This window comes from Trachurus trachurus, assembly GCF_905171665.1.
Source record: "Trachurus trachurus genome assembly, chromosome: 13".
Taxonomy (NCBI): domain Eukaryota; kingdom Metazoa; phylum Chordata; class Actinopteri; order Carangiformes; family Carangidae; genus Trachurus; species Trachurus trachurus.
In genome coordinates this window covers 10960500-10974186 of record NC_139892.1, presented here as the reverse complement: position 1 = coordinate 10974186, position 13687 = coordinate 10960500, and the positions used below count along the sequence as shown (strand labels likewise).

The window sequence follows — 13687 nt, the reverse complement described above, 5'->3', positions numbered from 1 at the left end:
TCCTTTTATGTGTTCTTCTTGATATCCACAGTTTGATGTTTGTTTGTTTTTTTTTTTTTATTGTTTTACTCACAGGAAAAATGCCTTTATTAAAAGGCTAAAAACAATACTCAAAAACTAACAAAACTAACAAATAATCAAGATTGAGGAAAAACTTGTTGCGCGACATGGCACGTCGACTGTGCTCACGCAGTTGTTTATCATGTTGCCGCATGTATGTAATATGTTCGTCCCAGATGCATCATGGGAAACGTGTCTCCTATTGCTTTCCTATGTACTTTTTCCTTTTTTTTCCTCCCTTCGTTTTAAAGCGAGAACAACGCTTTAGAGACTGAAGAATAAATTCCCATTTTTGAGCGGCAATCTTTGACAAACTTTTCAAAGGTCAGTATCACCTTTTCACTAAAACTCCAATCTATCGTTTCGTGTCACATTAGTTCTCGGATGGACGTGTTTTTGCGTTTATTTTCGGTGAAAAAGAAAACGCAGAGCAGTCGAGCTATTATCTGCCTGCTCGGGGGAGTCAGGGACCTAAAAAAGCACTTGTGATCTTGTTCGGGTTTGACTCGGAAATGCGCCTAAAGTGAGGGGTCATCTGACAAAATATTGTTCATCAATCGATCCCCGGACATGTCAGGTGTCATCTTCAAAAAGTATATTCCACTTTCGTGCCGCGGTTTTTACAGTCTTTCGTCGTTTTTATCAGCACCCTCTCCGTTTCCTACAACGATTTTTCCTTCCCGTTTACATTCTTCTAGCCAGCAGCCAGCCATCATCTTTGCGGGTGTGTTAGTTCGCCTACACGGGGCAGCCGGCGCGGGCGGGGTCGCCTGGTTTTCCTCTAAAATAGCTCATTGTGAATAAAAACTCGAGGCTTGTGCGCAACCGGAACGCCCGCTGTGAAGAAACGAACGCACCCACGTACTGTGCGCAAGGGGCGGGACTTGTGGGGCGATCGTCGAGCGGTGATTGGTCGAAACGGTTCACAACATCCCTCCCGACGGGACCGTACACGGAATGTGATTGGCTGACGCGATAAAGAGCTGCGCTGTGATTGGACGCCTTCGCTGTCGGTCTCTGCTTCAAGACATTGCATAAGCTACCTTGAATATAATTAGAGAAATGAGACTCTTGGTGCAGATGTTTGTTTTTACTCCACTCTTGAGTGGAACAGTTGACTGACAAGTCTGAATTAAGTTTTAAATTGAATACGGTACAATTTTTTTTTTCTTCTTCTTTTCAGATCCTTTGCTATAACCTATTTATTTGTATAAACCTAACATATGTTTTCTGATTACTAAAACAAATTTTGTTGTTTTGTGTATCTATCAGGTGATCTTTAGTAGCCATGGCCCGTACCAAGCAGACTGCCCGTAAGTCCACTGGAGGCAAAGCCCCACGTAAACAGCTGGCCACTAAGGCTGCCCGTAAGAGCGCCCCTTCCACCGGTGGTGTGAAGAAGCCCCATCGTTACAGGTGAGAGCACACTGGGTTCATCCAGGTGTGTTGAAAAAGATACACACAAGAGATTATACAAGTTTATGCCCCTTTGGTAAATATATCAGTAAAAACTAGATCAAAACTTCAACTGACACATAAATTAACTTTTCTTCCAGCCCTTGTATTTGAGTTCTCTTATTTATGTAGTCCATTTATATAACAAGTACAAAACACCACAAAAACTAAAAAAAAAAGCTGTGTATATTGTGGAAAACATATATTAGATGTGAAATCAGACTTTTACAAGCAGAAAACTACTAAGACTTAAGTTCAAGTGTTCAACTACCCAACCAAATGTTGAAATTAAATGATAAGTTTTGTCTCTCCACTCCAGGCCCGGTACCGTGGCTCTGCGTGAGATCCGTCGTTATCAGAAATCCACTGAGCTTCTGATCCGCAAGCTGCCCTTCCAGCGCCTGGTGAGAGAAATCGCCCAGGACTTCAAGACCGATCTGCGTTTCCAGAGTGCAGCCATCGGAGCTCTGCAGGTCGGTAACAGCAATTATAGAAAATTGTTAAACTAATTTGGTTAATTGCATTTTATAACTTCAACTAATAACATTGTTTTGACCTTGTCATCTGCAGGAGGCCAGCGAGGCCTACCTGGTGGGTCTGTTTGAGGACACCAACTTGTGCGCCATCCACGCCAAGCGTGTCACCATCATGCCCAAAGACATCCAACTGGCACGTCGCATCCGTGGGGAGCGTGCTTAAAATGTTTTCTGATTTATTATATGCTGTCCTCTTGTCCCCTCACCACTCTTTCCATCCCTTTCCTTACTCTATGCTTAGTTTGTAGTTTGGTTTGAGGTTCTATATATATCATATGATTGTGATAACCGTAAAATGTGTGATCATGTCTTCTTTGGTGCTACTAGTAGCAGAGTTTCCTTAGAGATATTGTCATGTATGTTTGAAACTTAAAATCACAGTTACACTCCTCACTTCTAACTAGATAGCTCACAGGAATGCCTTGTTATCTCTCGTAATAAGGTGTTTTTGCAAGCCAAGAATAGTGTATGATCTGAAATAAGCATAGGACATCGCATTAAGACATTTTCATCTTCAGACGGACACATACATTGATATAATGAGTCTTCTGATTTTTTTTGATTATTTTTTTCAGGAGAAATTTGTTGTAAAAGTAGTGATTTTTCTTTTCTTTTTACAATAATGGTGTATTTCTACTGTTACTTTTTAATGTTTCAAAATACAAAAGTTTAATTCTGGTTGTCAATTAAAAAAAACGTCATTATGCTATGATGACACTGCATGGTTTGACAGACTACAAGCGGCATATATGTAGCAGACCTTTGTTGATCATGTTTTGATTTTCAGCCATGTTATTATGTCCAGGTAATGTTATGATTTTTGGTTCCTCTCTCAGGTTGGTATGGTAACCTAATTTTTTTCTACTGTGTTTTGATTTATGTTCTCAGTCATTTTTAAAAAGCAAAATATTTGTACTCCGGAATTCACATACAAACATAATAAACAGATTCTTGTGGTTAAATGAGCTGCATGAGAGTTTATGTACATGGAAAAGCTATTAATACGAGAGCAAAAACAATCAGATGCAAAATTTTGATAATATAAATTTGGGAAAAAATTCAGATTTGTCATTTGTAAAGATGTTCTGCTTTTCACTTCCTGAGTCTGTTAACCATACAAAATAACCATTTTAAGTCATGATTAAATCAAAATTCAGAGAAATAACAGAGAAACTTTATTTTATTATAAAAAAAACAAATCAATATTGACAAAATACTTGATAATAGCAAAAAAAAAAAAAAAGACAAAAAAATGTACAAGACCCACATTACAAAATAATTGGCTTTAAATAAACATCTTACACTGGTAGTTTTATAGTGTATATAAATAATAAAAGTCTCCCTTAGTTTACACACACTTCCGGGAGTTGTATCGAAAATGTAAGACTTTCTTATTAAAACACCTCAAACAACCATTAAAAAGTGCCATCTAAGTTTTTAGTATTACTTTCGGTTTGACCCTGAATTGTCGCACTTGTTTTGAATGTACAAAACAAGTGAAACACTGCCAACTAATATCTTTTCGCTTATTTCTGTACATCTTATCGGGAATTTACTGCACCGATAAACGTAGTCGATGCACTCCAGACGTGTAGAAAGTGTGCCTGTGTCTACCTGATAATTAAAAAAAAAAAAAAGTGGCCACAAAATAAATGTTGTTGAACACTGTTGCATTGTGGGACCGGTGATGATTGACGCGGCGGCCATTTTCCCGCTGGACGCTTGCTTCTTCTTCCCATTGTGGATACTAAGAAGACGAAAATAAGAGAGAGAAGCGAAACATTTCTCAACGACGACTTCTGCTCACTTTTCCCCCCTAGGTAAGCCTCTCGAAACACGTCGCTGCGCTCGTGGGTGAACTTTAAAAATTTTAAGTTGTAAAATGTTGAATTTGTAAGTCGCGTTTGACAGAGAATAACCTCTGTTTTTGTCGTGTGAAAATAACAAACACGGCGACGGCTGTTGAAGCGCAGTCCTCTCTTCTGCTGCGGCCGTTGAGACGAGTGGGGGAAATTCTGTTTCAAATTATGCGCCGGTTCAGCTCGGTTCTACGCAGCCGTTAGGGACCGTTGGGCTTTCCTATGCCCATTTATGAGTTCCTTGAGATGTCTTCTGTGTTGTTTTGGTATTTCCCGGTACGCTGGAAGAGCGGGTTTTTGTAAAATCGAAGTTGTTTATGTGGTACTCCCTTCTGCTCTTCTGCCCTGGGTCTTTATCCCGTTTGCGCATCAAACCGCCGCCATCATCATCAGAGCAGCAGCGGTGGGCGGACCTAGCAACAGTGAGTGGGGAGGCAGCTGTTGTTAGAGCCCGCCCACTCCCTCCCGACTCTGCGCTCTGATTGGCTCACGCGTTATATTTTTAGATGCGTATTGGTCTTCCAGCCAATGGCGTACGTCGTTCAGTTTTGATTGACGTTTGTCGGGCTGTCGATGTTAGGGAATGTCTTGTATGTTTACCTACTCAAAAAGTTAACTTAATATAAGTTTCCGGTTCCAATTTCGAAACTATATTGTAGTGTGTATTTAACTCTGTTAAACCTACATGTCTGTTTGTGAAACAGACACTATTTAGGGACTGTCTTTGTCAATATTAGTATGTAAGTCTTAGACGAACAAAAATCAGTAATAAACGCGAAATTGTGCTTTCTGTCTGTTACTATATGTACGCTATTGTTGCCAAGAAAGTGTTCAACCCTTTTCCTAATGATGTATAACTAAAAAAGTAATAGATCTGAGTAAAACTGTACAAAACCGTGGACTAAATTTCCAAATGAAACCAAAACCAATTCTTCTCCCTCTTCAGGTGATCTTTAGTAGCCATGGCCCGTACCAAGCAGACTGCCCGTAAGTCCACTGGAGGCAAAGCCCCACGTAAACAGCTGGCCACTAAGGCTGCTCGCAAGAGCGCCCCTTCCACTGGTGGTGTGAAGAAGCCCCATCGTTACAGGTGAGAGGACACTGGGTTCACCAAAGATGCAATAGGTTCATGACCTTTGTTACATATGCCCGTATGAAATAAAACAAAACTGACTCATGGAAAAAACAAAACAAAACATAAACATTACAGACAACAGTGAGTTGGGGAGGGGGGGGCGGGACTGACAGACTGCTCTCAGTGTCTTCCTTTGCATATGGTAGTTCCCATTTTCTCCCATGTCATTATGGTTTTTTATTTTGCTGTAAAGGCCCGGTACCGTGGCTCTGCGTGAGATCCGTCGTTATCAGAAATCCACTGAGCTTCTGATCCGCAAGCTGCCCTTCCAGCGCCTGGTGAGAGAAATCGCCCAGGACTTCAAGACCGATCTGCGTTTCCAGAGTGCAGCCATCGGAGCTCTGCAGGTCGGTACACACAATACACCTGTGATTGTCAGTCATGAACACGGACGATATTCAAATGTTTGAGAATATGAATTATAATAAAGTAAAAGTTGCTGTGCACCTGTGAAATCTGAACTTATGTGTTTCCCATTTTCTTCGTCTGCAGGAGGCCAGCGAGGCCTACCTCGTGGGTCTGTTTGAGGACACCAACTTGTGCGCCATCCACGCCAAGCGTGTCACCATCATGCCCAAAGACATCCAGCTGGCGCGTCGTATCCGTGGAGAGCGTGCTTAAACGCTCTCTCTTCCTCCTCTTTGTCTTTAATCTTTTCACCTCTCCCTGCCGTTCCTTCACCAGTCTGTCTCTCCGTCCCTCTGCCCTCCTCCAGCCCCTCCCTCCCTCCCTCTCTTCCTGTATTAGTAGTGTGTAGATGATAACTGATTATATTATGAATAAATAAAGTGTATAGTCGTGTTTTTCTTAGTGCTCTCGGCAGCAGACTTCTAGGGTACTCTCTTTTTGTGCATGTACCAACTCTTTGGTGATGAGGTCTCCTCAAGCACACGTCTCCTATAGTTTGCACTGTTTCTACTCTGGTGCTGTAGGCTGAAGGGATGATTTATTGACAGAATAAGGGAAAATGGCGGACTAGAGCAATGCAAATTTAGGAGGGACAGACAAGAGGGGAGGATGGGTATTGTCTGCAGGGAGGCTCTTGTCTCTTCTCTGCAACAAGGTGCTAGAAGAACTTACCTCTTCTCCTGCTTCCTCTGCTCTCCCAGCCTCCACTCTGACCTGAGCAGAAACTAACGCTCTGGTTTCTGCTCACGAGGGGCCGAGGTTGTGGATTTCTGTCCTCGCATGTGTCTGCATGAGTGTCGACTCTGATCACCACAGCAAATTGTATACAATCCATCTGCATCCTTACAGAAGTTGATTTATGATTACCATATTGCTGTCATTCATCATGTTAGCTTTTTTTTTTTCATCATCAAATTAAGTCTCATGCACGGGTTTTATTTTTTTCCACTTCAAACTCTCTGTGGATGACATGGAAACGGGGGGATGAATCAGATTAAAAACACTTAACAGAGAACAGAAACAAAATTTATTTTTTTCTACTGAAATGTGATGCTACTGACTCGCTTTGTCACCAAAGTCCGAAACTCTTGTAGATGCTCTTTTCCTAACTGACAAGTGTTTAACCTCACCTGTTTTTGTGGTGTTCGAATTGGTTTCCTCGAATAATTTCAAGCCAAAGTCTTGAGAGCTCCAGGATGGCGTCAGAGAGATACTTTTTTAACAGTGGCTCATTTTTTTTAAAACAAAGAACCTTTTTATAACAAAGGTTCATCGAGGTTTGTAATGTTCTCTAAAAACCAAAAGTTTGCAAAGTGTGAAAATTATTTTTTTTAAAAACAAAACAACAGAACTGATTAAAATGTATTGTAAATCAGTGTCACATGACAAATGATGGTCATGTTTTCTGTATACGTCCCCCCTCTGTGCTTCTATTTTAATTTTTTTTTTTCTTTATCTCTTTTTTTCTCCTCCGGATCAGTTGATCATCTGTATACCGTTTCTCAGGTTGACTTGTCACCCTTTTAACTTAATTTTTATTTTTGCTCAATTTGATTTTTTTTTTTTTTTTTTGAAATGTTGAGGATGATGTTTCAATTAAACAATGTTTGTAATTTCCAGATTTGTCATATAAGGTGGTAATAAATGGATGTTACACACACATGCTCGCATGAGTCTCTTCTCTGTGATGTACACACTCCGATTGTACAATATATTGTAGTTTTAAGTTTTTATAATACAGTTAAACAAGGTGATTTTACATATGTAGAACTGGCAATTAAAAAGACAGTTTAGATAAAGAAAATGCCAAGAAAACAAATGAAAAACATTCTACATAATTAATGGTTATTTCTAAATTGTGCAGTAAATGAAAAGAGCCCAGAATTAATGCACAAATCTAGGTTTTACTGGATTTCATAGCAGTGGCAGCACCAAGACTTGCAGCTGCAGAATTCGCTCTGTAAAATCTGCTCACAGAAGCAGCTCAGTGATGTTTATATATTCCTTTGGTTTGAAAACAGAACAAGTCTGGACATGTCTACAGACTAGGCGTGAGCGAGAGCAAACACTCCCAGATCATCAAACAACAACAGTGTGTTGCTCTGGTAGTTTTTTCTACTGGAACAGACCATAATAGATTATTTTCCCTCACTCATGTCCATATGTTTCCATATATATTAGCCTACTCACAAAAATTTCAGAAAGCACCTAAAATGCACTATAACCTATACCAGTGGCGAACCATGGACCCAGACCCTGGGCCTTCAATAGGACCATGTAGCAGTAAAAGAAATTAAACATAACAATAGTAATTAAAGCCGCAAGCGGCTATGACGGGCCCTCGTTCCACGCCACTCGGCGTCCCCGCTATCCCCGGGCCGCTCTTCGAAACCCCCGCGCGCAACCGGACGTGGGCGGCTGCGTCGAGGGTGGTCCCATCGTCGAACACGTGAAGTTTCGAGCAAATCGGACAACGTACAACAGAGTTACGGCAGGTTTACGGTTCGTCCACAAGGGGGCGGTAACGGGATGTGGGCCGTTGTGTTTGGGGTCGTGACCTCATCACACATGTGAAGTTTCGAGCTGATCGGACAATGTCGATGCAAAACACGACATTTCCTGGGTCCAGAAGGGGGCGTCTTGAGCGAGCTAGCGTACGATCAAATGGAGGCGTAGAGGGCGGGCCTCTGATCATGTACTGAAATTTTGAAGTGACTACGACCAAGTATGTGGTGGTGGAAGGCAAACGTAATAGCGTGGCGACTAAACGAGCAGTTGACCAACTTTGTCGCCCCCTAGCAGCCACGCCGTTTGACGTAGAGAAAAGCTTTTAATACTGTTTGACCAGCTTGGTCTCCTGATGATCTGTAGCGAATATGAAGTCAATCGGGCAAAATCCGTGGGAGGTGGCAGTTCACGATGGAGCGCTATTCCTGTCGCCTCCACAAGGGGGCCATTAGCCGTAGCGCCATAGTGTTCATGAAATACCTTCACCAACTTGTTCGGCATGTTTTAGAAGTGGAATGAAGTTGATGGGGTCAACAATGTATTTTTAATGAATTTTAGCGCACTTCCTGTTACCACCGGGGGGCGCTATGAGTGACGTAGGAAAATAATATGTCGGATCGTTCAGGGTCACGCCCTCATCATGTGGACCAAGTTTGAAGCCGCTGCGATGAAATCTGTGGGCGCGATAGCATTTAAACCTTTTTAGCTGAATTAGGCAACTTGGCCGTGCGCTAGCAGCCACGCCCTTTGACCTACAGACCTGCGGAGCACAAGCCGTAATCAGCTTAGTCTGGAGATGTTCTCGACCCAATTTGAAGTCAATCGGGCGAACTCCCTCGGAGGAGTTCGTTTTGCGTCAAAGAAATGCTAACCAAAATGGCCGACTTCCTGTTGGGTTAAGGGCGTGGCTCCAATTCAATTTTGTGTATGTTTTGGTATGATACACGTGTGTGTCGAGTTTCGTATGTGTACGACAAAGTAAGCGAAATTTGTCTATGGAGAATTTGGGAAAAACTTCAAGGGGGCGCTATTGAGGCATTTAGCCACGCCCATGGGAAACGACTCCATCCACTGAAAGAGCTCGCCATTCTTGACCTGTGGATGAAATTTCGTGAGGACACGACTTCGTTAAAGCCACGAAAAAGGCAAACGTAATTGTACGATAAAAAATCGTCAGTCGCCGCGGCGGCACACGGACGCCGTTCGTCGTATCTTCACAGCGTTCATAATGTAGCTTCAGCAACTGGTTCTGCATGTATTAGAAGTGGAATGAAGTTGATCGGGTGAAGTATGGATTTTTAATGAATTTTTGCGTACTTCCTGTTACCACCGGGGGGCGCTATGAGCCAGGCAGGAAGTCGATACATCAAAACGTTCAGGGAGGAGCCAACGTCACGTCCTTTGAATTTCAAGTGGCTACGACGAAGTATGTGCGCGTATTTGGCAAACGTAATTTAAATTGGGAAGATACACATTCGCCGCGGCGGCACACGGACGCCGTTGCTCGTAGGGTCAAAGTGTTCATGATGTAGCTTCGCCATCCGGGTCTGCATGTATTAGAAGTGGAACGAAGTCGATTTGGTCAACTACGTATTTTTAACGAATTTTTGTACGTTTCCTGTTACCACCGGGGGGCGCTATGAGCGACGTAGGCAAATAATATGTCGGATCGTTCAGGGTCTCTCCCTAGATTTTTGCACCAAGTTTGAAGCGACTACGATCAGGTATGTGGGCATGAGAGCCGTTCGTATTTACATGGCGAGCACCGAAACAGTCGCCAAACTTCGGGGCACGCCAGAGGCCAAGCGCTTTGAGCTACAGACCTGCGGAGCACAAGCTAAGCTCAGCTAGGTCTGACGATGTTCTCTACCCAATTTGGAGCCGATCGGGCGTAACCCCTCGGAGGAGTTCGTTTTGCGTAAACCAACTTTGAAGCAAAATGGCCGACTTCCTGTTGGTTTTAGAGTATGTCATTTTATGAAATTTTTTGAAGATCTCGGGTTGATGAATACGTTTACCAAGTTTCGGACAAATCGGTGTCGCGGACCCTCATTCCCTATCCGCGGTCTAGGGGGCGCTGTGGTGCCATTTGGCCACGCCCACATGCGAGACCACCAATGAATCGCAATTTTCGGGCTTCCCCCCCTGCGTCGAAAGTTTCATCCGTTTCCCGGCTTGGGAAAGGGGTCGAAATCGCGTTCAAACGCGGAGAAGAATAAGAATAATAATTAAAGCCGCAAGCGGCGATGATCGGGCCCTCGCGACTCCGCGCCACCGTGGGGCCTGAGGCCTGGTGAGAAGGGAGAAAAACCCTGGCAGGAGCAAAAAAACGCAATATTTCGTTCATCCACCAGGGGGCGGTAACCAGATGTAGGCAGATGAGCTCAGGGGCGGACCTTCATCACACACGTGACGTTTCGAGCAAATCGGAAAAAGCATGAAGGAGTTATGATGAGTTGATGGTTCATCCACTAGGGGGCCGTAATGGTATGCGTGCAGGTGTGTTCAGGGTCAGTCCCTCATCACACATGTGAAGTTTGGAGTGAATCGGACAAAGCATGAGGGAGTTATGAGCTGTTAAAGGTTTGTCCACTAGGGGGCAGTAATGGGATGCGTGCAGGTGTGTTCAGGGTCAGTCCCTCATCACACATGTGAAGTTTGGAGTGAATCGGACAAAGCATGAGGGAGTTATGAGCAGTTAAAGGTTCGTCCACTAGGGGGCAGTAGTGGTATGCGTGCAGGTGTGTTCAGGGTCAGTCCCTCATCACACATGTGAAGTTTCGTGGAAATCGGACAAAGCATGAGGGAGTTATGAGCTGTTAAAGGTTCGTCCACTAGGGGGCAGTAATGGGATGCGTGCAGGTGTGTTCAGGGTCAGTCCCTCATCACACATGTGAAGTTTCGTGGAAATCGGACAATGTTGATGTAAAATATGCCACTTCCTGTTTCCACTAGGGGGCCACATGAGTGAGATCGCCTATGAGCATATGGAGACGTTGAGGTCATGACCCTGGACCTGTGTACCAATTTTCATGTTGATACGAGTTCATTAAAGCCATCATAAAGCCAAACGTATTTTAATGGCGAGGAATGGTCGCCGCGTCGCCACACGGACGCCATTACTCGTAGCTTCACAGCGTTCATGATGTAGCTTCACCACCTTAGTCTGCATGTTTTAGAAGTGGAATGAAGTTGATGGGGTCAACTATGTGGCATCAGTACACGTTAAGGTAAAACCTGGCCACTTCCTGTTACCACCGGGGGGCGCTATTAGTGACGTAGGAAATTAATATATCGGGACGTTCAGGGCGGAGCCATCATTATGTCCAGCAAGTTTGAAGCTGATCGGATAAAGTATGTGGGCGTTAGAGCTGTTTGAAGGTGAAATGGCGAGCAAACGAAAAGTCGCCAAAATCCTCAAGGCCCCAGAAGCCACGCCCTTTGACCTAGAGACCTGCGGAGCACAACTTTTGATCAGAGTGGCATCTCGGTGGTCTCTAGCCAATTTGAAGTCAATCGGACGAAATCCCTCGGAGGAGTTAGATCAAACAGGTCAAAATTTCAAATCAAAATGGCCGACTTCCTGTTGTGATTTCACCATGACATTAAGAGGCTTTTTTGTCCGTCTTGGCAACTTACACATGTGTACCGATTTTCATGTTCCAACTCCAAAAAAACCCCTATGGGGAGGGGTTTTTTAAAATTTCTAGGGGGCGCTATAGAGGCATTTGGCCACGCCCATTTTTAACGACTTCAAAATATCAAAATTTTCGCGAGGTCGGATGTGCATGCCAAAATTTACGCGTTTTGGGGCATGTTAAAGCCCCCAAAAAGGCGATTTTAGGGAGAATATAATAATAATAATAATAAACATAGCAGAAACAATAGGGCTTTCGCTGGGCGACAGCAGTCGCCGCTCGGGCCCTAATAATAATTAAAGCCGCAAGCGGCTATGACGGGCCCTCGTTCCACGCCACTCGGCGTCCCCGCTACCCCCGGGCCGCTCTTCGAAACCCCCGCGCGCAACCGGACGTGGGCGGCTGCGTCGAGGGCGGTCCCCTCGTCGAACACGTGAAGTTTTGAGCAAATCGGACAACGTGCGATGGAGTTACGGCAGGTTTACGGTTCGTCCACCAGGGGGCGGTAACGGGATGTGGGCTGTTGCGTTTGGGGTCGTTGCCTCATCACACATGTGAATTTTCGAGCAAATCGGACAATGTACGATGGAGCTACGGCAAGTTTACCGTTCGTCCACCAGGGGGCAGTAACGGGATGTGGGCCGTTGTGTTCAGGGTCGTTACCTCATCAAACACGTGAAGTTTCGAGCAAATCGGACAATGTACGATGGAGTTACGTTAAGGTTACGGTTCGTCCACCAGGGGGCAGTAACGGGATGTGTGTCGTTGCGTTCGGGGTCGTTACCTCATCACACATGTGAAGTTTCGAGCAAATCGGACAATGTCGATGCAAAATATGTCATTTCCTGTTACCACCGGGGGGCGCTATGATTGACGTAGGAAAATAATATGTCGGATCGTTCAGGGTCACGCCCTCATCATGTGCACCAAGTTTGAAGCTGCTGCGATGAAATCTGTGGGCGCGATAGCATTTAAACCTTTTTAGCTGAATTAGGCAACTTGGCCGTGCGCTAGCAGCCACGTCCTTTGACCTACAGACCTGCGGAGCACAAGCCGTAATCAGCTTGGTCTGGAGATGTTCTCGACCCAATTTGAAGTCAATCGGGCGAACTCCCTCGGAGGAGTTCGTTTTGCGTCAAAGAAATGCTAACCAAAATGGCCGACTTCCTGTTGGGTTTGGGGCGTGGCTCCAATTCAATTTTTTGTATGTTTGGGTATGATACAGGTGTGTGTCGAGTTTCGTATGTGTACGGCAAAGTAAGCGAAATTTGTCTATGGAGAATTTCGGAAAAACTTCAAGGGGGCGCTATAGAGCCATTTTGCCACGCCCATGGGAAACGACTCTATTCGCTGAAAGAGCTCGCCATTCTTGACCTGTGGATGAAATTTCGTGAGGACACGACTTCGTTAAAGCCACGAAAAAGGCAAACGTAATTGTACGATAAAAAATCGCCAGTCGCCGCGGCGGCACACGGACGCCGTTCGTCGTATCTTCACAGCGTTCATAATGTAGCTTCAACAACTGGTTCTGCATGTATTAGAAGTGGAATGAAGTTGATCGGGTGAAGTATGGATTTTTAATGAATTTTTGCGTACTTCCTGTTACCACCGGGGGGCGCTATGAGCCAGGCAGGAAGTCGATACATCAAAACGTTCAGGGAGGAGCCAACGTCATGTCCTTTGAATTTCAAGTGGCTACGACGAAGTATGTGCGCGTATTTGGCAAACGTAATTTAAATTGGGAAGATACACATTCGCCGCGTCGGCACACGGACGCCGTTGCTCGTAGGGTCAAAGTGTTCATGATGTAGCTTCACCATCCGGGTCTGCATGTACTAGAAGTGGAACGAAGTCGATTTGGTCAACTACGTATTTTTAACGAATTTTTGTACGTTTCCTGTTACCACCGGGGGGCGCTATGAGCGACGTAGGCAAATAATATGTCGGATCGTTCAGGGTCTCGCCATAGATTTTTGCACCAAGTTTGAAGCGTCTACGATCAAGTATGTGGGCATGAGAGCCGTTCGTATTTACATGGCGAGCACCGAAACAGTCGCCAAACTTCGGGGCACGCCAGAGGCCAACCCC

The 13687-nt window shown here is 44.5% G+C and overlaps 2 protein-coding genes across 3 annotated transcripts; both read left to right on the top strand.

Annotated features, from left to right (window-relative positions):
• The first annotated feature begins 219 nt into the window (after window positions 1-219).
• LOC310996170 (histone H3.3A) lies at window positions 220-3017 on the top strand. Of its 2 annotated transcripts, none has more exons than XM_083985533.1 (4): window positions 220-384; window positions 1333-1476; window positions 1835-1988; window positions 2086-3017. In XM_083985533.1, exons 2-4 carry the CDS (start codon window positions 1349-1351, stop codon window positions 2212-2214), a joined length of 411 nt encoding a protein of 136 aa, XP_083841659.1. In that variant the 5' UTR covers window positions 220-384; window positions 1333-1348; the 3' UTR covers window positions 2215-3017. The 2 variants fall into 2 exon arrangements, with proteins under 2 accessions (XP_083841659.1, XP_083841660.1); XM_083985534.1 differs by lacking the exon at window positions 220-384 and adding an exon at window positions 808-1213.
• Window positions 3018-3692: 675 nt separating this feature from the next.
• Window positions 3693-7113, top strand: LOC310995795 (histone H3.3A). Its single transcript, XM_083984928.1, has 4 exons — window positions 3693-3871; window positions 4857-5000; window positions 5239-5392; window positions 5538-7113. The coding sequence occupies exons 2-4, from the start codon at window positions 4873-4875 to the stop codon at window positions 5664-5666; spliced, it is 411 nt and encodes a 136-aa protein (XP_083841054.1). The 5' UTR covers window positions 3693-3871; window positions 4857-4872; the 3' UTR covers window positions 5667-7113.
• The last annotated feature ends 6574 nt before the right edge of the window (window positions 7114-13687 follow it).